Genomic DNA, 24658 nt, shown 5'->3' with positions numbered 1-24658 from the left:
AAAAAGACTGAGTAAGTTGAGGAATGCTCATCAAACACCTGTTTGGAATATGCCACAGGTGAACAGGCATGTCAAGAACTGATATTAATTTAACATTTCATGCAGTAAAGCAGGCTAAACATTAAAAACACTTAATTTTACAGACTATGTCGGTGGCCCAAAAAAAAAATGACTACGAACAAGCCGAAGCTCTCAAGTCAAACACGAAGTGATGCTGTGATTTTTTTTAGGTGAGTTCTTTCTGAGTGTAATTTTTTTTTTTATTGTTTAATTACTTCGTAAAATACTTAATGTCGTTCGACGTCGAGGGAAACTACATGTGGAGGCGGAACATTGTTCGCTTACGTGTTTAACACCCGAGCACATTTAATCGAAGGACTTGAAAAATGCCATTAGCTCCGCTCAACAACGCGGCTAGTGCAAATTTGGGGGAAACCTTACGTAGTGGCGGTTTCTTTCGGCTTGTTTTGAGCCGGCTGCAGGATGCCTCCTTGGAGAAGAAGAGCCTTGACGAGGCTCACCATTAAAGACATACTTTGACGGAGAGCGTGTTCGAAACGTCACCAAAAGCATCGTTTGCATCGTGTATTTTTAACGACAACAAGTACCTCGTTCCAGAGATCATCAGGCTGTGATCCAAACTGTATCACAGTAAGTCAACAATCGTGACGCGTGGGGAGTTGCATTGATTTTGATTAACAAATGTCCCTGACGCATAATTGAAACCTCTCTTCTATTTCTTCAACGCATAACTAGTTACAAATCCCAAATTTGCAACATAGCTGAATGTGTCCACGCCAGTTGTTGTGCACCCCGACCACACACAAACACACAAATAAATGTAATGGATAAGTAAATCAAAACAGCACCACGGCTTTTTACGTGGATGCAAATGGCATTGTACGTTTAGCAAAATATTACAAAAATAGTTTTGATACTATGAACAAAAAATCTTGATTTTACGGGCATACAGTACGAATTCAATGCAAAACATTAAAACAATTGTTATAAAATGAGGGGGTAAAAAAATATAATTTTTTCAGGGATGTAATTGAAAGTTTACGAGATTTATACCAAAAAACAAAACAAAAATGAGATAGTCATAATACAGTATTGCAAGAAAAATAATGTAACTTTACGAAAATATAATTATAAAGTTATCAGGATTAACAGAAAAATATTTCAAGGATAAGTGTAATATGAAGAAAAAATATAAATCTAGCAGAAAAATATTTCAAGAATAAGTGTAATATGAAGAAGAAAATATAACTCTTACAGGCATGTCATTTTAATTTTGTGAGGTTAATTGCAAACATTATGAAAATATAGTCATAATAAAAGAGACATGTCTAAATTCTATAACAATATAATCATAAGATTACAAGATTGACACCAAAAGTTCCAAAACTAAATTCGTAATATGAAAAAAAATCTTAATTTTATGGGGGTACATTTGTAATTTTACAAGGTTAATTGCAAGATGTAAAAAAAAAAAATAATAAAGTTGTAATATTACGAGGGGGGGGGGGGGGGGGGGATCTTAACTTTATGTTGATCTAATCAGAGTTTTATGGGATTAATGGCAAATCTTGAGAGAGTCATAATTTTACAGGAATGTAGTTGGTGCAGTAATGTTGAACTGGGCAGCACACTGCAGTTGTGGTTTGGACATCTGCCTCTCAGTCAAGATCTCCCAGGTTCCAATCCTGGCTCAGGCGCTCCTTTGTGTTTCCATGGGTTTTAGATTAAGTTTAGTTGAAGATTCTAAATTGTCCACAGTTGTGAATCTGGGTGTGAATGTTGGTCTAAATGTGCTTTGCGATAAAATCAATAGTTGTATCATCTTGATTTGTTTACAGGGGATGCCTAATGCCAGCGCGAGGCCAAAGCACGGTGGCAGGAGAACCCGCAGGCGGCGCAGAGAGGACCCAGCCAGGAACGAATTGGTGTCCAGCTCCCTGGAAAGCGCCCAGCAGTGCCTCTTTAGCCAGGACTATGGCCCTGCGTTTGTGCACTATCTCCTGGTCCTCAACCTGGCGCCTGAGTTCAAGGACTTTGCCAGGGTAATTGTGTGTGAGCGCTCTGATAAACAATCACTTGTAAATTTGACACACCATAAAGAAGAATGTTGTTAACAACCCTGCCACATTTGAATGATTTAAAAACAAAACAAAAAAAAAAACAAAACAAAAAAAAAAAAAGGTCAAGTATATAAAACAAGACTTAAAAATTGTGGAAACTCAAGCTGCTCTTTCCACTCTCAGATGTTGAATACGCTGACACCATGCCCCGCTCAGCTGTCACCGGTCAATCAAATATATCTATAATAAACAACAATAAAAAAAATATATATCCGCTTAAAGCCTCTGGTGGCTGGAATGTATCCCACCGGGTTGTCACGGGGCTTTTTCATGCAGCGACGAGAGGCGCTGGCTACCAGCTAGCTCGCGAGCTAACCAGGGCTCCTCTCGACTGACGGACGTGCACCGGGCTTCTCCACTACATTATCGCTTTGGTTGGTGTTGTGTCAGTGTATCTGAGAAAGTATGTTTTTTTTAAAATATATATATATATTTTTTATTAAAACATTCACTGCCATTGACGGCTTTAGAAGTCAAATATCTATGTTAACTGGGAAGGCTCGCAGTGAATGAGTTTTTAAATAGGGCAGCACATGTTATTCAACCAGTGGCTCACGGTGCATTGCAGACATTTGAACACATACTGTACTTCCTGCTAGTTGTAGACCCACAATGCTTTGCATTCCAACATACAAATAGTCACCTGAATATCACAAAATACATAACACTTGGGAAGTGAAATAATGACACTGAGCTGTTTTATAAATTATGGCATCGAGGGAAAGCTGCGTTTCCGGGGGTGTAGCCATAGCAGGCTAACAGCACGCTGTAGTTGTAGAAATTGGCCCAATAATAATGTTAATAAAGTAACTCCCATCTGCGCCGGATAACCACTGATGTGAATGAAGATGCCCAAGTTTTTATATAGTGGGGGAGGGGCAACTCATGTCATACGCCCAACTGCGTCACCAGGCACCTTTTTAGCCACATCCCAATAAATCAGGAAAACTGAAACGGTAAAACACAGTTTGATGCTTTATCTCCATAATTCAGTAGAGGATATTAAATGAAATAATTGTGTATTTGTCATTATTTTCCATCCATACCTTCTTAAAACAGAGTATGTATGAATGGAGAAAGAAAGAGGATTGTATTGTTTTTTTGTTTGAGACCATAGGCCTTGAGAACCTCAGCCATCTGTATGTTCCACACATATTGGGGATTAACAATAAAAAGCATAGTATACTGTAGTAGAGCTTTTATGCTGTTTAGACACTGAATTAGTACGTTCTTTTACATGAGTCTATTCTCTTTTTATTCTATTGTATATCCAATACAGGAATGTTGATTTGAATTTTGGTTAGCCCATCCATGCTGTTTTGCATTATACTGCACTAACTATAGCATTAAGCTCACAAATTTCCATTGAAAGAAATTACGTGGTTTGCTCGACCATTAATGGTACAGAAATGTACTATACAATGCTAGATTTTCTTTGTCTTAGGTGTCTGATTAAGAGTAAACTTTAACTGGGAATTGTAGCACATTTTGGATGCTGTACTGTGGTTGAACGGGGCTGGCTGAATAAAACAAGCTACAGTCTACTGCCGCACGTTCGTATGGCTTTCGTTCTTTCCACATACAAATACTGTACATACAGGCGTGACTAATGAACAGCTCGAAGGAAGGCCATTTAGCATCTTTCTTGGAGCAAATGTTCACTATCTGCCAAAGTGTGCCGAAGTACTGGAACTAAAAATAGGTGGTATCGTTTCGTACTGTGCAACCCTTCTCGTCACCACTGCAAAATATCAGCATTTTGTTTTGTTTTTTTGCAGGAGTCCTTCCGCTTCACGCTCTTTAAGTGGGCCGAGGAGCTGGACTCGGCGGGCCGCATTCAAGATCTCTTCGGCTGCTATGAGCAAGCACTGGAGCTCTTCCCTGCAGACGAGGTCATTCTGAACAGCATGGGCGAGCACCTCTTCAGGTATTCTCTCTCTGTATGTACATGCAACGAAACAGTTTAAGACACTTAACCGGCATGTTAAAAAAAAAAAGTTAACTGCTGTTTAAAAAAAATAATTATTGCCTGAAAATCTTGCATGTTGCAAGGTGTGTGTGTGGAAAATAGTGGTCTTTTCCCAGGTTTTACAGTGGTGCTTTGAAATAAGAGTGACACGACTGTCATTTGGCTGAGTTTTTTTTTTTTTTTTTTTTTTTTTTTTGCTTGGACTTGAGATGAAAAATTTGGGTTGCAAACGCTGTATGGTGGCAGTGAACTCACCGCAACTCACTTCACAGGCATCAGTTTAGCAGATGGTGAACAATTCTTACAAAAAAGAGGCTTTAAGCGCTTTAATGCCACTCCTAGTTTAAGTTTCCTGTCAAACTAAACGTTAAACAAAGAATTACACTTTGTGTATTTAAAACAACCACATAGCTTTTGCGTTAAGTCCGCTTAGCTTCATGCTAACAAACAATGCAAAACGCCATAGACTGGCTCATGAATAGCATCTATGTGGCGGTGTGAAATGCTTTAAGCAACTGATATATGAACACAACTCATGCAGACAGACATGATAATATTATAATTTTCAATATTATATATTTTTCTCATTAAAAAAAAAGCACATTACACAAATTTTTGTTGTTTTTTTTGAGGAGGATGGAACGGATTAATGCTACTTCCTGTCATTTCAATGGCGAAAAGTGATTTTAGATGAGTGTTCTGTGTTAGGCGCGTGGTCAAAACTCTCAAATCTCAAGGCACAACTGTAATATTTGTGGGAGTTTTGGAGTTCCTACTGTATTTTTATTTTAAATTTGTAATCTTCTTTGTTTAGAATTTTAATTATTTATTATTAAATAATTGAATGATTGTTTTATCCATCCATTTTCTGAGCCGCTTCTCCTCACTAGGGTCGCGGGCGTGCTGGGGCCTATCCCAGCTATCATCGGGCAGGAGGCGGGGTACACCCTGAACTGGTTGCCAGCCAATCGCAGGGCACATACAAACAAACAACCATCCACACTCATATTCACAGCTATGGCCAATTTAGAGTCTTCAATCAGCCTACCATGCATGTTTTTGGGATGTGGGAGGAAACCGGAGTGCCCGGAGAAAACCCACGCAGGCACGGGGAGAACATGCAAGCTCCACACAGGCGGGGCCGTGGATTGAACCCCGGTCCTCAGAACTGTGAGGCAGACGCTCTAACCAGTTGACCACCGTGCCGCTGATTGTTTTATTGTCGATAAAAATCTTAGTAAGCTAAACAACTCTGTTACCGTTTAATTATTATGATTATCTTTTTAAACAATTCAGAATGGGTTTCCGTGATGAAGCGGCAGGACATTTCTTCAAAGCCCTGAAGCTGAAGCCGGACTACCCAGAAGCCAGGGAGAACTTCTACCGGGTGGCCAACTGGCTGGTGGAGCGCTGGCACTTCCTCATGCTCAACGACCACGGGCGCAACCGCAAGTACCAGCAGGCCATCCAGAAGGCGGTGCGTGGCGGCTGCACTACCGTACTGGACATAGGTACTGGGACTGGGATCCTAGGGTGAGATACGGTCGCTAGTGTGCGCTTTGTGATCGGGTGTGACGTCTTGGCTTATTGTTAATGTCACGTCGGAAAATTCTCCCCGCTATCAGCATGTGCGCTAAGAAGGCGGGGGCCGCCGAGGTGTACGCCTGCGAGCTTTCCAAGACCATGTACGAGCTGGCCTGCGAGGTGGTGGCGGCCAACGGGATGGACGGAGGCATCAAGATCCTCCACATGAAGTCTCTGGAAATGGAAGTGCCAAAGGACATCCCGCACAGGTACACACAGGCTTCTCAGGCAAGGATGGAAAATTATGCTATTTGATTTGATGAATTTCCATGTCTGGAAACAGATAGAAAATGGAAAGATTAGCTATCTAGCTATTTCTATCTCTCTACCTCTCTTTCTCTTTCTCTAGGTCTCGCTGCCTTTCTCTCTTCTCTCTCCCTTTCTCTTTTTCTTTCTTTCATTCTATCTTTCTTTCTCTATCTCTTTCTCTGTCTCTCTAGCTCTCTTTATACCTTTCTATCTCTCTATCACTCATTTTCTGTATATGTCCATTCACCCATCCCTCCCTCTTGGTATCTCTCGTACGTGCCATCCTAGCACGCCATCCTCTATTTACTTTGCGTTTGTTGATATATCAGGGTGTCGCTGGTGGTGACGGAGACGGTAGACGCTGGCTTGTTTGGAGAAGGCATCATCGAGAGCCTCATCCATGCCTGGCACCACCTCTTACTGCCTCCACAGGTAACGACAAAAGCAGTCATGGCAGGAACAGCAGTGTAGAGTAGGTGGCAGTAAAAATACAGTGGCGTAGCATGCCATTGCCTAAATCATCAAAAACGAGGCTGAGGTTTTATTCCTAAAAATTACATTTATTACTATTGTAAGGCACTGTCACAACCTAATACAAGAAAAAAAAACTGTGCTTAATGATTCAATTAAAAAGTATCGCAGAAAATCTTAAATGGGGGGGGGGAGAACCTTTCATGACCAAAAGAGTCTGCACAGTGAGTAATGGTGTAAGGTTTTGCGTTCCAAATAATGAAGCAAAAAGCTGACATGTTGTATTGCTGCATGAATCCTAGAAACTGTTGTTTTATTTTTCAAACAGAGTGCGGAGAGTGCATCCAGGGACCCCTCTGCAACTGGTAGGGTCATCCCCGCCGGAGCCACTGTATTCGCTATGGCTGTGGAGTGCTTGGAGATCCGTCGGCATAACAAGTAAACAAACCACATTGGTACCCGCTGAACTATGTTGGGCATTTGTGTTGACCTCGCTTCCTTTCGATTTTTTTTAATTTCCACATTAAATGTCCCTTTTGGCCCTATCGTGGCCATTTTTAGCCAACTGATGCAAATAAAACTTTTTTTTTTTTTTTACTTCTGTTGATTTACTTGCTTGAATTGTACTATTTTGTTAAAATGGGTTTCATTCTAGACTTAATGCTCAAGAAGTGTAGATTTATAGATTTCATGATTCAGCAATTTTTGGGCGAGGAAGAAATTCCATGCAATATTCTTAGTTTCTAAAAGAGGCATTTAATTACTTACTGCAGTGGTTCTCAAACGTTTGACACTAAGTCCCACTGCAAAAACATACTAAGCTTTGCAAATACCACCATTGTGCTATGTGTTAATCAAAAAACAGGTTTTATTTGTAAAAGGTACAGTATATTTATAACTATTGTAAGCCACTAACATTTTGCACAGTTTGAACATTAACACTGTGCTCAAATGACACACTAACACACACACACACACACACACATGAAATGATTAAATTAAAATGTGTTACCCAAAAGAAGTTAAATTAAAATCGTGTCTGAATTAAAGTTCCAAAACTCTTAAAAATGTTTCGCGAATGTATTATACTAAAAAGTTAAATACAACGAAGCGGCTCAGAAAATGGATGGATGGATGGATGAACTGTTCTGCGGCAATGTTTTTTTGTTTTTGTTTTCTTACACCACTAGAGGGAGCCTGTAAAGAAGTAGAAAAAGAATTACATTACATTTTCTTCTGCTGGCTGTATAGGTTGAAAATTACATACTCTCTGTGCGTGGCCAAAAACGGCCACAAAGAAGCTGAAAAAGTGCTGTAAAATCAAACAAGGCTTAAAGGTTATGGGAGCTAGTGTTTTTTTAAATGTTTAAATTTTTTATTTTTTTTATTCAGGCTTTGTGTGTCCGAGGTGGGCGGTCTGTCAGTGGCGACGGCCGAGCAGCTGCGCAGTCCGGTGAGCTGCAGCACCGAGCCGGATGACTCCATGGAGCCGTACACCACCGAGAGACTCAGCAGGCTGCCCGGAGGCTACACGGCCCTCACTGAGCCGCTCACCGTACTCCACATCGACTTTAACAACGTGCAGGTGAGCTGAGATTTTAAAACTTCTCGATGATCATCCCCAAGGAGACTTTTTTTTTTTTTTTTTTTTTGTGTGTGTGTAAGAGATTGTCTGTAGTTTTTAAAACATAAATCTTGATTTTTATGAGGGGCTAAGTATTCTTACAAAAGGAAGAAGCCACAAAAGTATCTCATGGCACCACTGTACATGACAAATTATTTTTAAAAATGATCAAAAGTGGGTACAGAATAGAAAAAATAATTATTTACCTGATCAGGATGGAACCTGACATCCTTTAAACTATCAAGATCCTAAATTCGCTTCTTCATTTTACAACCCCAATTCCAATAAAGTTGGGACGTTGTGTTAAACATAAATAAAAACAGAATAGAATGATTTGCAAATCATGTTCAATCTATATTTAATGAATACACTACAAAGACAAGATGTTCAACCTGATAAACGTTATTGTTTTCACCAAATAATGATTAACTTAGAATTTTATGGCTGCAACACGTTCCAAAAAAGACTGAGAAAGTTGAGGAATGTTCCTCAATGTACAATTGCAAGGAATTTAGGGATTTCATCATCTACGGTCCATAATATAATCAAAAGGTTCAGAGAACCTGGAGAAGTCACTGCATGGAAGCGGCAAGGCCGAAAACCAACATTGAATGCCCGTGACCTTCGATCCCTCAGGTGGCACTGCATCAAAAACCAACATCAATGTTTAAAGGATATCAACACATGGCTTCGTAGTAAAAGAGTGCGGGTACCATACTGGCCTGCCTGCAGTCCAGACCTGTCTCCCATTGAAAATGTGTGGCGCATTATGAAGCGTAAAATACGACAACGCAGACCCCAGACTGTTGAACAGCTGAAGCTGTACATCAAGCAAGAATGGGAAAGAATTCCACCTACAAAGCTTCAACATTTAGTGTCCTCAGTTCCCAAACGTTTATTGAATGTTGTTAAAAGAAAAGGTGATGTAACACAGTGGTAAAGATGACCCTGTACCCGCTTTTTTGGAACGTGTTGCAGCCATAAAATTCAAAATTAATGATTATTTTCTAAAAACAATAGTTTATCAGTTTGAACATGAAATATCTTGTCTTTGTAGTGTATTCAATTAAATATAGGTCGAACGTGATTTGCAAATCATTGTATTCTGTTTTTATTTATGTCTAACACAACATCCCGACTTCATTGGAATCGGGGTTGTTCAAGTGACACTGACAATGTTTAGTAAGTCCCTGTGTGCTGCTTTGTTTTCTCTCCCTGAGCTGGGGATCGAATAACTACGAATAATAATCAAACGCATAATTCATTCACTCGCTTTGGTCTCCTGGAACCAAAACATTTTGCATCATCGGTGGCCTGCAGGGATTGCTTCATTCATTAGCTCCTACCAGACTTTATTATTAACAACTTTATCGTGCAAGCAGACAAGCACAGATGCTGTGTAGCTGGGCAATTGGACTACAGACAAGCCAAATTTATTTATTTATCCCCATCACAGACTTGTTCGAGGGAGAACATAGTATGAATAAATAATAGTGACGGTTAGTTTTGAAAATAAGAACCACACATGGCTTACTTCATCGGTAGAATATAAGCAATACATTTTAACTGCACAAATTGCATTAAATATTACACTAAATAAAAGAATACATTTTACCAAGTATGTGTATAAATGTACTTTATATGTGTACATTGCCGTGAAAAAGCATTGGTCCCCTTCTCAAATTCTTATATTCTTGCAGTTTCCCCACTTTAATGTTTAAGATCATCAAACAAATGTAAAAATATCAGACAAATATAACCCAAGTGAACTTAATATGCTGCTTTTAACTGGTGATTTCATTTATTAAGGAAAAAGATTATTCAAAGTTGTGGTAAAAGTAATGCTTCCCTTAAACCTAATAACTGGTTGGGCCATCTTCAGCAGCAACAACTAAAATCAAGTATTCTATAACCGGCAATGAGTCTTTAACGTCTCTATGGAGATATTTTGGCCCACTCTTCCTTCCAGAATTGTTTGAATTCAGCAAAAACAGAGGGTTTTCGAGCATGAACAGCCTTTTTAAGGTCATGCCACTGCATTTCAATCGGATTCAAATCTTGACTTTGACTAGGCCACTCCAAAACCTTCTTAAAAGCCAAGTCAAAAATCTGAATATTGTATGTTCTCCTCAGGAGTTGGAGGGTCTGAGCTCCAGGCCGGTGCAGCGGGTGCGCCTGCCGGTGGTGCGGGAGGGCGAGCTGGACGCCCTGGCCTTGTGGTTCCAGCTGCACCTGGACGAAGAGAGCAGCTTGTCTACTGGACCCCATGAGGACACCTGCTGGGAGCAAGCCATCTACCCCGAGCACACCAGCAAGGGTAAAACAGGAATTTGTTCGTTGCACAGCACCAAATTACAACACCAATAACCTTGAGGTAAAGTAAGAAGTCAAAGGGGCAGAGGATTGCGCCAAATGGTGTCTCACATCAGTTCATTTAAATTTAAGTTCATTTTAATTTGAATATCAATATACATTTTTTTATTAAGAACATTTTAATTCAGGTTCATTCTAACTTGATTTGCAGTGCATTTTAATTGAAGGTCATTTTAACTTTAAGTTCCTTTTCATTTAAATTTAAATGTATTCTACTTTGAGTTAATTTAAATGTAATTAAGTTCACTTTATTTCAAGTACATATTTTTAGGTAACTTACTGGTACTTTGTCTAATTACATTTTAACCTATTATTTTAACTGAATTAAAAAAAAAATATTTTGATTGTATTCTAGACCATTTTAAGTTTGCTTTCATTTAAGTTTCTTTTAATGTCATGATAAATAGATTTTAACTTGATGTAAATTTTTAGCTGTTTCATTTTAAGTACATTTATTTGAAGTGTTTTTTTTATTTTAGGTTAAACACATTTTATTTAAAGTTCATTTAAGCTCGAGAATATCTAATGAAATGTTGTTTAATATAGAAAATAAAAATACATTTGCACACTCTCACTTATTCTGGCTTTGCGCCCAATAGACGCCTGGTAGCCGCTGCAGTTGATTAAATAAACACGCCCTGAACATTTTATAAGGAACTGTAATAATTGTTGTCTGAACTAAACATTTTTGGTGGTTTTTCTGATTTAAAAAAAAAAAAAAAAGAATAAATCAATAAAATAAAACAGCAAAACAAGAAAGCTCATGACATTTTGATATATTCTGCTTTTCATTAGTTCAGATTGGGTCTTTTTTAAACCTGACTGACTGATTTTAATTGTAAATAATGACATGATTCCATTTAAGGCGGCACGCTGTACGACTGGTTAGAGCGTCTGCCTCACAGTTCTGAGGACCTGGGGTTCAATCCCCGGCCCCACCTGTGTGGAGTTTGCATCTTCTCCCCGTTCCTGTGTGGGTTTTCTCTGGGCACTCCGGTTTCCTCCCACATCCCAAACACATGCATGCTAGGTTAATTGACAACTCTAAATGACCCGAAATGTGAATGTGAGTGCAAATGGTTGTTTGTTTGTATGTGCCCTGCGATTGGCTGGCAACCAGTTCAGGGTGTACCCCGCCTCCTGCCCGATGATAGCTGGGATAGGCTCCAGCACGGCCGTGACCCTAGTGAGGAGAAGTGGCTCAGAAAATGGATGGATGGATGGATTCCATTTAATCAAACATTTCTACACGCAATCAGAAGGGAACACTTTTTTTCCTCGCATTTAACAGAGTGCGCTCATGTTGCTAATAGTCAGACTTGCAGCGCGTCACCCTCCAGACGGCAGCTGACGTGCCTGTCTTCGTCGTCATGAGAATCCGTCGACATCCACGTCCATCAACTCCATGCGCTTCTTTCCGTCCGCTGTTATTTGTGCGCTGTGATCAGCTGTGACACTCTTTAACGATCATGAAATATGCATATCGCTCTCGTCTTGACATGAAGACGTGAACAGATGTTATTCCTGAAGGAATTCCCCCCTGCAGCCTCACCCCGCCCCTTCTTCATTTCACGTCGCGTCGTTTTGAATCTCATTGCTCTCCTCCCGCTCCCACTTGTCCTGATCTCCGATTCCATTTAATTTACAATTCTATCATCACAATGCCTCAGTCAACGCTTCAGCATGATGGCTAAAAAATGCTAAACTTTTTATTATTATTATTATTATTATTATTATACTTTTCATCGTTCAACTTTTGCAGTATTTTGGTGTTTGTGACAGTGACATAATTATAATATTAAGTATGTTATCCTAGTATTATGATGATGATAATATATTTACTTTTGAATATATAACTACATAGTGGATATATCCACCACCATAACACATTTTCCCACGTTTGGTAGATTTTGTCATGGTCCGATGAAACCAAGGTTGAACGTTTTGGCTATAATTCCAAAAGGTTATGTTTAGTGCAAAACAAGCAAACAAAGTAGGGCTGTCACGATCTAATCTTTTTAGAATCGATTATCCTATAGATATTTCGTCGCGTAATCACGTAATATTTAAACTGGACACATTGGTACTGAGTGTATAGTATAAACTGTACAGAATTTGACGTATATTTGAAGTACGGTAGATTTAGCTGAGTTATTAGATTTTTATTTATTTATTAATTATTATTATTTTATATTATTTTATTTTTAAACACTGCTCATCACCCAAGACCACACCTACAGTGAAGCATGGTGACGGCAGCATCATGCTTTGGGGCTTTTTAAAATGTTTTCTTTATTTATTTTCATTTGGAACTGGGCCCTCAGTCAAGGTGGAGGGAATTAGGAACAGTTCTGATTTTCAGTCATAATAATATTAATTAATAATAATAGTGTTAATAATATCTAAAATTTTTTATTTAATAACAAGTACAGAACTATAAACATAATTGTATCACGGATTATATTTGCATCATATTAAAGATAGAAAATTATGGATTTATGTGAATTGTTTTTATTAATTTGTTCAAATCTATGTGAGTCAGCAATTGAATCTGTACTATTTTCACCCCCATCAGGTTTTCTCCTAAAAGGCGGCGACGAGCTGATCGTGGAAGTGTCCTGCCGGGATGCCTACTTGAGGCTGTGCAGCGTCGCCGTGCTGCGAGCCGGCCGGGAGATCGGTCTTGGCGCACGACCGGACCCTCGCGACTCCAGCGGCTTCGTTCCCAACCCGGAAGCGGAGTTGTGCAGCGCCCTGGCGTCGCTCCAAACGCGCCGACGCCCAGACGTCTGCGTACTGGAGTGCTCGGAAATGGCGCTCTTGAACAACTCGGACTACCATCGGAGTTTTGCCGCCACCTTGTCCAAACTCATTAGCCAGTTGAAGGCCGAATCCAGAATCCTGGAGGACCCTGCCGGAGTGCCGACGAAAGTATGTAATTTGATTTTAGAAATTGAAGGAATTTGTTATTGTAACGCTTAGGGCTGCAACGATTATTTGAAGAGCTTGCGTTTTAAAGCCACACACACACAAAGTTACAGATACTACTGTAAAACGTGAGGATGGTGGCCCTAAGTGGACAAAAATAATACCTGCACAACACATTCCCCACATCATTTCATAATTCTAAATCAACTTTTTCGATCAAAGATCACTCTATTATCGATGGGATAACTGTTCTAATGCTCTATTCTAAAAAATATTTGATAGCGGCAGGCTTATTGAAGTTAATTTTTTTTTTTTTTAAAAACAGGCAACCTTTTAATTTAAATATAAATCCCTTTGGCATTTAGAGATACACATGGTAGTTATGTTTAATTGCTGTTAGGATTATTGGGTGGGGGCAAAATGGCATACACTATTTAAAGAACAATGAAAACTATTTATTGAGCGCATGATTGGATGATTTAAATCAGTGGATGTCAAACGTTCTACACCAACTACCTACTAAAAAATACTCTCCAAGTACCACGAGCATGTCCAAAATTAAAATATCGTAGAATAGTAGTCCCAAGTGGTACTCAAAAGTGTTTTATTCTTAAAAAGTATATTTCATTGTAACAGTATAAACAGTTTGAATATGAATATAGGAAAATAGAACAAAATAAAGTACTTGATTCAATTAAAATGTCTTGGACATAAAAGCAAAATACAAATTGGATCTATATACATTTGAAAATTCAAATAGTTCTAAAAGATTAAATGCAAATGTATTGAAATTATAAGTTAAATAGAACTGACCTATACTAGGCATTAATTCTTTAATGTAGACAGCTATGAACTAAAATGTCACAAATTATTAGATTTTTATACAAAATTCTAAGTGAGAAGTCTGGTAATTAGGATCTGGAAAACATATGCACTGTTGTCATTTCCAATGTGTAGGAACCCTTCCCCGTGGACCCTCTGTACGTTCTGGACGTGTCGGAGGGCTTCTCCCTGCTCTCTCTCATCGCCGCCAGCTACGGCGGGGTGAAGGCCTACAGCTCGGTGGAGAAGAGCAAGCAACAGGAAGCGCTCCAACGCATGGCGCACGCCAACGGCGTACCGGAGGGGAGCTTGGCGTTCTGGCTCAACCACAGCGAGGACGAGCAAGGGGTGCTGCAGAGGCCCTCGCGGGAGAAACTGTGGAGCGCCATCTTCCTGGACTGCGTGGAGACGTGCGGACTCGTCAGGCAGAAGCTGATGGAGAAGGCGTCTCTGGCCAGGTGAGGCAACTCAGTCATGCAGTGCATGCTGCGCTTAAATCTACCAAAAAGTTGTATACAAATTGGAACTAAGTTGCTGAATGTTTGAAATCAAACTGTTCTAAGAGATGAAATGCAATTTTACTTAAAATCTTCTAAGTATAACTGGATTCTACTGAGCAAATGTACTGCAGTTGATGGGGAAAACAAGGTTTAAGCCACTGTATGGATAATTTGGACATTTAATTTGGTGATTCGTCGCATACCACTAGAGGGAGCCCGCGTACCACACTTTGAGAACCAGTGTTATAGAACATCAGACAGGCATATTTTTGGTTGAATTTCCATATTTTCCAACCTTTCTGGACCATTTTGGGTTTCCTAAGATGTCTGCTGGAGCACGGCGGTCGCGTCTTCCCGTACAAAATGGTGGTGCTCGGCTTGTTGGTGGAGTCGGACACGCTGCTGCTGGAGAGTGCCGTCCAAGGCCGCGAGGCCACGCTCGATTTCAACATTGCGCCTTTCATCAACCAGTTCACTGCAAGTACTCGTATTTGCCATAAAACGCCACCCTCAAATAAACGTCATCCATTTTCTGTAGCATTTGTACTCAACTCTGTACAATCTCATCAATCAATAAATTCATTTGTGTTTCAGGTTCCGGTCCACGTGTTCCTGGACTTCTCCACGTTGGCATGTCGACACCTCAGCAAGCCGGTCGAGCTCTTCGTTCTGGACCTCATGGACGCTAACGCTAACTACGATAACAGGGAGGTCCAGGTAGGTTCTGTTCTGGAGCTTGACGAGGTTCTAGAACATATTGTCTTTCAAATGTATGCATGGAACAAAAGGTAGTATAGAAACAACAACAACAACAAAAAAATCTACTCTGAAAAATATAATTTAGGGAAAAAGAGTCAGCAGCTTACTCGCTAGCAGTTAGTGCTATCAAAGTGTAATGGAAACAAAAAGAGGAAATATAAAATTAGGAACAGTACCAAAAAATCTGAGGTAAAAGAATTCAACTTCACAAAAAAAAAATATATTTTTTTGATTAAAAAAACAAAACAAAACAAAAACAGTTGGCAGCTTGCTAGCCAGTTTGCAGCAAGATGCTAACATAGCAGTCAGGGTTTAACGGGAACAAAAAGGGGCACTAGAAACTTTGCAATAGCATAGAACAATTGAATTGGTAAAAAATAATATACTACAAGAATGAAGTCCAGCCACAGATCTAAATCAAACATTTTGTTTCCAAAAGTTTGGTCAATAGAGCCTCCTATCAAATAACATGAATGTGGACAAAAACAGGATGGATAGCTAGAAACCTACCAGAATATAATTAGCAATAGTATGAGATAAAATGATGCCGAGTCCAGTTGAAGAAAATCCAAATCAGTGTTTTTGTTTACAAAAACTTTGTCAATATGACCACTCTTCTTAGGTCCAGACGACATTGTCGGGCAGAATCACAGCGGTACCCTTCTGGTACGACATCCACCTGGATGAGAACATTCGCGTCAGCACACTGGCCCCAAACTCGCACTGGAAGCAGGCCGCCGTGGTCCTGCAGCGCCCCCTAGAGGTGACGGCCGGAGAGTGGGTCCGGCTGGCCGTCAAGCTCCACAACAGCAGCATCTCCATAGAGGTGCGAAGAGACGGGTGATGTTGGAACAGTGTGGACTAGTTCATTATAAATTTGTAGCATGAATGGCTTTAAACCGTGCCATAAGGTCTTTTGTTACGTCCTTGTCTAAAACTTGCAACAAAAAGCTGCATTTTATCAATAAATGCAAGAGGGAAATAATAGTAATTATAAAAAAAACCATCATTTGTTCTGATGTTGTCAGTTTTATTGGAAAAAATAAAGATGTGGAAGGCATTAGAATGGTGTATTAGGCCCACACTGAAAGGAGGGTGGACTTGTATTTTTTTTTTTTCAAACAGTCCATCTTATGAGAACAAAGTTGTATTTTTGACTAAAAAGTACAGCATTTGTATTTTTGATTTTTTTTAAATTATTTAAGGGGAAAACATTGGTAAAGAAAAAGTACTTTTAAAAACCATTGTTTAAGGGGGAACATTTTTTTTTTTAAAGAAAAACAATCTTACAAAAACAGTCCTAAATTAAAAAAGAAATTAATACTTTTAGAAATTTGTATTTTCCAAGGAAAGTCTTTCACTGAAAAGCTTGCATTTTTCTAAGTAAAAAAAAATATATTTTTTTAACAGAAAAACTTTTTTTTCCCTCTAAACTAAGAAAAAGACTGCCTATTTCTGGAATTTTTCACTTTAAAAATACCTTTTCTACATTGAATTTTATTTTTTCTTAAATTGTGACTAATTTCTCAAATGTATTTTAATTTCTTGTCCCATCGAAAAAAACGTTTTCCCCAGCTATTCGTGGGGCACGGGGGGGGGGACCGAGTTGTGCCACAATTTTGACATTTTTTTTAACGTGACTTTTCTACTTGGAAAATATAATTCTTTATTTTCTCCAACAAGGAGAGAAACTGACTTAATGTTTATTTATTTTTTAATTACAAAATACAACTTTCTTCTCATAACATTGTCTTCATTTTCATAGTGTAATTATTAGTCTTTTCAGTTTGGCCCTAAAATACTCCTTAGTACATGAGACACAAAAACCAAGGGGTAATTTATTTGACGTGCAGCTCCCTGCCAATAATTAACAAATGAGGTTGAATGGCTAAGGCTCTCTAGCTTTAAAATGTTACTTTAAATCCTATTCATGAGAGTTGTCAGTTTTGTGATCCAACATAAAACGGAGTTAGGTGTAATTTCCTCATTGAACATTCTTGGAGCTGTCACGTTATTGATTGGTGTGCCACAGTTAGCAAAGTCACTGGGTCCCGCCCATTCATTAGCAATTACACTAAGTGACCACGATCAGATCTGCTTGGGCCGCTTCGTCGTCCCCCCCGCCACTTGCGTCACTTCTGACTTCTTGTCCTTGGCCCAGGCCGGCGGGGGCCGACAAGGAGCGGGGTGTCTGTCCCATGCCCTGGTAGCGACCCCCGGGCGACGGCGGATCGGATGCCGCCTCGCCAACGGCGTCCTGGGAGCCCGGTGACGCGAGGAGGCCGGAGCGCTCGCCGGAGCTCTGCGCTTCGCCAAAGTACGGCTTCCGGGGACGACCCAGCACTGTTCGGCCTGTCAAATAAGAAAAAAAAAATAAATAAGAATAATACAAAAAAAAACAAATGTAAGTAAAATTTGTTTTCCAACTGATAGGCTTTTGCATAGGCAGCTTTATTTATATAGCGCATTTCATACACAAGGTAACTCAATGTGCTTTACATGATTAAAAAGTTTTAAAAAAAAAACAGCAAAAGACGTTTAAAAAGTACAGCAATAAAAGACAGCTTTTAGACAGTATAGAGAGTGGCATCTGTAAAGCCGAATACCCCAAATTCAGAACTGTTTGACTCCTTGAATTTTAAACAGCAAGCTTCAAAGGATTAACTCGGTACTTGTTGCGCTTTGACTTTTTGGTACGCTGAATAACCTGCAATCAATTAAACTGACCTTTGACAAACTAATGGCCAAGTTGACTAATAACAAACACTAAGTGACTAACCAAATTGACCAGCGGCCAACTAACCGACTATATAAGACGTAAACTAACTCGTAGTAGTACTTTGCCGCCATCTTGTGGTTTGTTGTTGCCAAGGAATTATGCTGAAGAGAGGTGAGGAGTTTTTGGTGGTATCTGTAGGCAGTTTATCTATCTGTAGCCCACCGATTCCAATTGTGTTGTACCTTCAAGGTTCCACTCATAGTACGCAAATCTCAAAGTAAATGTGTGGTCACTGACCAACGTTGCGGACTTGCTCCGAGATGTCGGCCCTGACGTCGGAGACGTCCCACATGGCCATGAAGGAGTCAAAACAGGATCCCTCCTCGGCCTCCTGGATGTAAGGCTTGTAAGTGAAGCTCACGTGATGAGCAATGGCCGCCAGGAACATCTCCACACAGATCACAAAGTCCTGAGTCGGCCGGCGGGAGACAAACAATCATGACAGATGCGAGATCACGTTTCGTCACGTGAGATTTCGGTATTGGCGAACTAGATCGGTGGTGGAACAGAATCGTTATTTATACCTGTGGTGGTGTTGCGTGGAGATTATCGGAGCACACCACAGACAGTACGACCAAAACTTTTAAACGCCTGATTATTTTTAGCTTCGTGTGGGTTCTGTAGCAAATAAAAAATAATAATCTTTTAAGATTTTAATCCTTGTGTGTGTACCAGGCCTTAACTTCAACAAACAATAAGCTAACGATCAACGAGCAAGTGAACTATTAAGCTGAATAACCAACAAAAGCAACGAACAAGCTGACTAACTAATAAAAAGATGCTAAGTGACTACTAAAGGGCTGTGAATTTCATGAATGTGTGCGCTTGATTTGATCACCTGTAGTCCGGTGGCTACGGCCTCCACGCTTTGCCAGTCCCATGTGCGTTTCTCTGAGATGATGCCCACCTTTACCAGCAAGGCAATGAGCACCGCTTGCCTGCAAAACAAGCAACAACACTGAGTTGCGACAACTCCCCCAAAAAATGATGAAATGAAGTTAAGTCGAATAACGTTAATAATGTTTACCAAAATGAGACGAACACCACCATTTTGACACACAGGAACTTGCCCACCGGCTTGATGGGACTCAGCTCCTCTCGCAGAGCCCTGTAGAACAGCACCAGGCAGTACATGGCAAACTAGACAGACACATGACATTAACATTAGATACAAACGGCATGATACAAATGATACAAATGGGGAATTCAAAGTACCAGCTGTGACATGTTGTTGACAATAACCAGGTAGGTCCAAGCATTGGTGGAGCTGAAGTTGCCTTCGTCGTACACTTTGCACAGCTGACAGATGCTACGGAGCAGAAAAAGAAGCGTCAAAACAAACAATATATTAAAAATATGTATGACGGGTGACTTACAGAGCGATGACTGTTGTGACTGGTCGAACCACTGTGTACTGCAGCACTCCCAGCTTGCACCTTAATAGCAAAACCCTTTGGAGGAAACACATCTCACTCAATTTAAAGTGTCTGTGTTCGCAGTGCATGCAACAATTACGGCCTCCTCTAATGCTTATTGGACAAAATAGTATACACAAAGGAAACGCCTGCACTCAAATAAACGCTGTGCATCAATTACATCGCTGGGCGGCAGCACAACATGGCAGGTTGATCACTGCAATACTGTCTACCAGTATCTATTAAATATGCTGTGGTGCCTTGCGATATGAACTGGATTCAGTTCCGTGACCACAGTCGTAACTCAAAACGTGTATCTCAAATCATCGTTCCCCATTAAAATGAATGGAAATGCCATTAATCCATTCCAGCCCCCCCCCCCCCAAAAGCGAATTTTTTTTGCACGTTTTTAGTAAGGAAAAATAGCACTATAATATTGTACTTTATAAAAAGAGTGTAAGAACAATTAAACAATGTAAAAAATTAAACAGTTTACGTATCATTTAATGCCGCAATCTGATTAATTGTGGGGGTCCTTCTGGTGTGCCCGTCTTGACCACCAGGAGGCAGTAAAATACAGTCATGCAGACATACTGTAAATGAAGAATAGCACTTCTACTACTGTAAGTGACTCAGTAAAATGCTGTAATAATTGTCATTTTTCATAGAGAATAAACTATATATGCCTCTGAGTATTGATAAAAAGTTAGATATGATCTTCCAGACCTTTGCTTCAAGACATTTTCTAGAAATAGAGCTGTTTAAATTTTACTTGAATACCCCTGGCATATAGTAATCTTTTGTTTTTCACAGGGCTTAACGTTCCACACCAACTGGCGAGATACGAAATCCGTGAAGTTGCAACCATTTATTTATTTTTATTATTTAGATAACTTTTAATGCTTTATGCGTAATACCATTACAAATTGCATGTGAGGTGCTCATATTTTTTTTTTTGTCCACTTGGGGTCACCATCGTTACGTTTTAAAGTACGGTATTTATGCCTGTGACTGAATGTGTGTAACTTTAAAAGGTGGGGTCTGGACAGTTGTGTGAGTGACATCGCAGTCAACGAATGAAAGTGTAGCATTGGCTAACTGGCTATTAGTTAGCCACTCTTTCATTCGGCATCAGTTGTGGCAAACAGCAGGTCGCGTGTGAAAATGTGCTTATGTTTATTTTGTAAAAATTTTTAATAAAGCGACAAAGTACATCGGTATATCCTTGACCAGGGGTGGCGGGATTACAATTTATTCTATCTAGCGGTGGTAGGCTATATTAAATTAGCTAACAATATTTACTTTAGCATAAAAGTGCTGTTGTGCTTTGTAATAGGCACATTGAAAATCAGCTTCTTTTATGAAGAGTGAAAATATCCCAAACCTTGGACATTTTCTGTCCTTTATCCACCCTTTCGTCCTGCCTTGCACTTATTGCTCTGCAGTAACAGACAATGTGAAAAAAAAAAAATCACTGCAAAATATCACAATATCAAATTTGAGATGTACGCTAGATGAAGCTGCAACCCAGAACTCAGTGGAGAAGTAATATCGTTCTAAGGGAAATGTTGGCTAACACAAAGTACACTCACTCTCCCATGGGCCACGGCGGGCAGCAGCAGAGGGGTGGGAGGTGTTTCTGCTGCTCCTGGACCTCCAGCATCATGACCAGGCTGGGGTACTGGTTCTCCAGGTAGTTGAGAAGGAAAGTCATGAAGTTGTAGATCACGTAGGCCTCGTAGCACTCCCTGCACGTGTCCACGTAAATGGCGATGTGGGGATATTTCAGGGCAATCCACTGCAAGATTTTATTTTTTTTTTTTAAAGAGAAAAATGTCATGGATGGAGACACGTGTTTGTGGAGTTAGTGTTATGCAAATCAGTCTACTTGTGATGTCACAATTTAACAACAGCGCACTCACAGACGCATTTAGGGAAATCATTTTGTTGTGTAGTTTCACACTTGAGGGGTGGTCAGACACTCAAGAGACCCAACTATTTGAACACAAGCCAAAGTAGATTTTTCATAATACAGTGGCAATGAAAAGTCTACACACCCCAGTTAAAATGTCAGATTTTTGTGATACAAATAAAAAAATGAGACCAAATCATTTCAAAACTTTTTCAACCATTAACCTATAACCTGTACAACTTCATTGAAAAGAAAAAGTTCCCTGCACAAAGTAAAAATAAAACAATTTTACCATTTCCTTTCTCGCCGTCAAGCCATCTCCATTCCAACCACAGTCAAAGTGTGCACACCCTTTAATAACTGGGGATGTGACTGAGTTCAGAATTAACCAATCACATTCAAACGCATCTTAAATGGGAGTCAGCACAAACTTGCCACCATTTAAAGAGCCACCCCCCCCAAATAAACTTCAGCTGTTCTCACAGACTTCTATACATTACCAGTTTAAAATGTTTTGAAGTGATTTCTCTTAGTCTCATTTCTTTACATCAAAAATAAAACCTAGCATTTAAACAATGGTGTGTAGACTTCTTATGTCCACTGTATGTCCCAATTTTCTTCTTTTTGTTCCCATTCTCAGTGATATCAGCCAGTATTAACCAACAGGTTTTAGATTTTGAATCTTGTGTGACCGGTGTTGTGCATTTGAATCTCATTTGTCTTATTTTTTTGATCATTTTCACAAATTAGCATCACACACTATGGCTAGCTACCGACTAGTGCCAGTTAGTTAAAGTTAGCGTGCTGTCTGAGTGATACACTTTAACATTTTACATTACCTTAGTGGTTGATTTCATTGTACACTTGTGTGACATCAAAAATGTCATTACATGGCTCCTTATGCGTCATTCAAGTTAGACGACTGTTTTATTATGATAGAATGCTTTAACTGCTACTAATATGGCACATGTACTGCAACATAGACAGTAATAAAGGTTTCATGATTATGGAAAAAAAAAAAACTCACACTGTCCAAACTGTAGATTGGCACCATCCACAATATTCTAGAAAGAAAACAGAAAAATAAAAGTTGCTAAATAATAAAAACATGATTTTCCAGGACAATATTGAAATGGCGGCACGGTGACGGACTGGTTAGAGCGTCTGCCTCACAGTTCTGAGGACCGGCGTTCGATCCCCGGGTCCCTCCTGTGTGGAGTTTGCATGTTCTTCCCGTGCCTGTGTGGGTTTTCTCCGGGCACTACGGTTTCCTCCCACATCCCAAAAACATGCATGGTAGGTTAATTTAAGTCTCTAAATTGCCCCTCGGTGTGAATGTGAGTGCGAATGGTTGTTTGTTTGTATGTGCCCTGCGATTGGCTGGCAACCAGTTCAGGGTGTACCCCGCCTCCTGCCCGATGATGGCTGGGATAGGCTCCAGCACTCCCGCGACCCTTATGAGGATAAGCGGCTCAGAAAATGGATGGATGGATGGATGGAATATTGAAATGTTTCTTTACCTGATGATAGGTTTCTGAAGCTCAGGCTGAGTGTAGTGAACCAGATGCTGCAGGATGCCCCATAGTGATATGGGTATGGTCATGAAGACAAATATCCCAGCTATGAACCATGCCTTGTTATGAGTGCCAACCTGTCATGAAAAGAAAAGAACAACAACAAAAACTTTAGATGAAGTCTTACACGGTAAACAAATGGCCACCATATTACTGTTGGGGTCAATATTGCTCTTAAAGCCACAAAGTTCCCTGATACTGAAATTATCCATGTTATGGTAATGCTCAAAGGTGGATTTAAAGGCAGTTAGTGTGTCTTTTTTTGCATCTTTGATTGAAATTCGCCTGAGAGCAGAGATAAATATATACAGCTCACTAGTGAACTGCTAAAACAGTACCCAGTACCAACATGCCACTTTAAAACATCCTGAAAGTGTGGTAAAAACAAGATAGTCAATACTATTTAGAATAATCATGAGAGGGGGGGGGGGGGGCTTTTGTGCAAAAATGCCATTTTGCCCAAAACTAATATGGCAGCTCTTATATATGCCAAGATTTTTTTTAAACCCCTGTAAAACACACTATAATTATGGTAATATATATATGTATATATAATAAATAAATAATATTCTAATAAATAAATTATATATTTAGAACAAGTGACATATAATGATAGAGTTCAAATAAAAATGTAAATTACATGTTTGCCCTTTAAAATGCTGTTTTTACGGGGTGAAAACAAGATATTTGTCATTAATACTCCAAACAACTATGCTTTTGCCCAATACCAATATTGTATAAATTACGAAAACAAGCTTTGTTACTTTTGTTTACCTCCGACTTCTGAAGTTCCCACACGCACAGCGGCAGGACAACGAGCAACAATAGAATATACAACAGGACCACCAGAGGCCGAATCCATCTTCTCCAGTTCCCGCACGAACAAGGCATTGTGACATCAAGAAGTGAGTAAAAGTCGTCGCTGTTGTTAACAAGCCATGTTCATTGTCAGCTCATGTGACTCCAATTTCCCCGAGCCCAGTGGCTAGGCTAGTGTTAGCTCGCCAGTTGTTTCGCCATGTAAACAAACGACGTACGTGGCCGCATTCAAAGCCTCATAATCTCTAGCGCATTGTTAAAACACTATACTTATACGCAGTATAGCCAAATTGTCCCAGTTTTCGGCAATTCAAATTAGCTAAAGTCGTTTTCATTGGTGGTAAGCCCCAAAGTTTCCAAAATACTTCCTTCACTCGGTCGGCTACTTCCTTTTTCCGGGTTTAGCACCGCCTACAAGCTAAGGTGTGATTTGTGGCATTGTTCCTTTTAGGCCAATCAGTGAAGAGGATTTTATAGGGGGTGGGTATAAATGAGCTTTCACGTGTAAATGTTTTTTTAAACATGATAGTTGGTAGTCGTGACGCATGCTGTCCACCAGATGGCAATGTTCAACAACAATTGCTAAACTGCTGAAAGTGATTAGATTTATTAGTTGCTTTTGGTTTGGAAATGAACATGCAGTATTTGAAGTAAACATAAAAAAAACTATCATGTAGTCCTGTGTACTTTATAACCACAAGCTTTTATTTGTTTTATTTTTTATTTTTGTTAATTAACT

The 24658-nt window shown here is 39.7% G+C and overlaps 2 protein-coding genes across 4 annotated transcripts; one reads left to right on the top strand and one right to left on the bottom strand.

The window, feature by feature from the left end:
- The first annotated feature begins 342 nt into the window (after positions 1–342).
- prmt9 (protein arginine methyltransferase 9) lies at positions 343–16405 on the top strand. Its single transcript, XM_061770936.1, has 14 exons — positions 343–651; positions 1860–2063; positions 3920–4068; positions 5407–5643; positions 5736–5903; positions 6273–6375; positions 6743–6852; positions 7807–7999; positions 10172–10355; positions 12987–13342; positions 14297–14619; positions 14985–15138; positions 15256–15378; positions 16043–16405. Exons 2-14 carry the CDS (start codon positions 1863–1865, stop codon positions 16262–16264), a joined length of 2523 nt encoding a protein of 840 aa, XP_061626920.1. The 5' UTR covers positions 343–651; positions 1860–1862; the 3' UTR covers positions 16265–16405.
- Positions 16406–16408: 3 nt separating this feature from the next.
- Positions 16409–24329, bottom strand: tmem184c (transmembrane protein 184C). Of its 3 annotated transcripts, none has more exons than XM_061770937.1 (10): positions 23875–24329; positions 23047–23177; positions 22554–22590; positions 21207–21412; positions 19576–19650; positions 19415–19508; positions 19227–19339; positions 19038–19137; positions 18437–18608; positions 16409–17772 (listed from the first exon to the last, which is right to left on the bottom strand). In XM_061770937.1, the coding sequence occupies exons 1-10, from the start codon at positions 23989–23991 to the stop codon at positions 17495–17497; spliced, it is 1323 nt and encodes a 440-aa protein (XP_061626921.1). In that variant the 5' UTR covers positions 23992–24329; the 3' UTR covers positions 16409–17494. The 3 variants fall into 3 exon arrangements, with proteins under 3 accessions (XP_061626921.1, XP_061626922.1, XP_061626923.1); XM_061770938.1 differs by lacking the exon at positions 23875–24329 and adding an exon at positions 22700–22797 and having other exon boundaries at positions 23047–23179; XM_061770939.1 differs by lacking the exons at positions 23047–23177; positions 23875–24329 and adding an exon at positions 22679–22803.
- Positions 24330–24658: the final 329 nt, after the last annotated feature.

Source organism: Phyllopteryx taeniolatus, chromosome 4 (assembly GCF_024500385.1).
Source record: "Phyllopteryx taeniolatus isolate TA_2022b chromosome 4, UOR_Ptae_1.2, whole genome shotgun sequence".
Classification (NCBI taxonomy): domain Eukaryota; kingdom Metazoa; phylum Chordata; class Actinopteri; order Syngnathiformes; family Syngnathidae; genus Phyllopteryx; species Phyllopteryx taeniolatus.
Note: the sequence above shows the minus strand (reverse complement) of the source record. Positions and strands in the feature narration are given on the sequence as shown.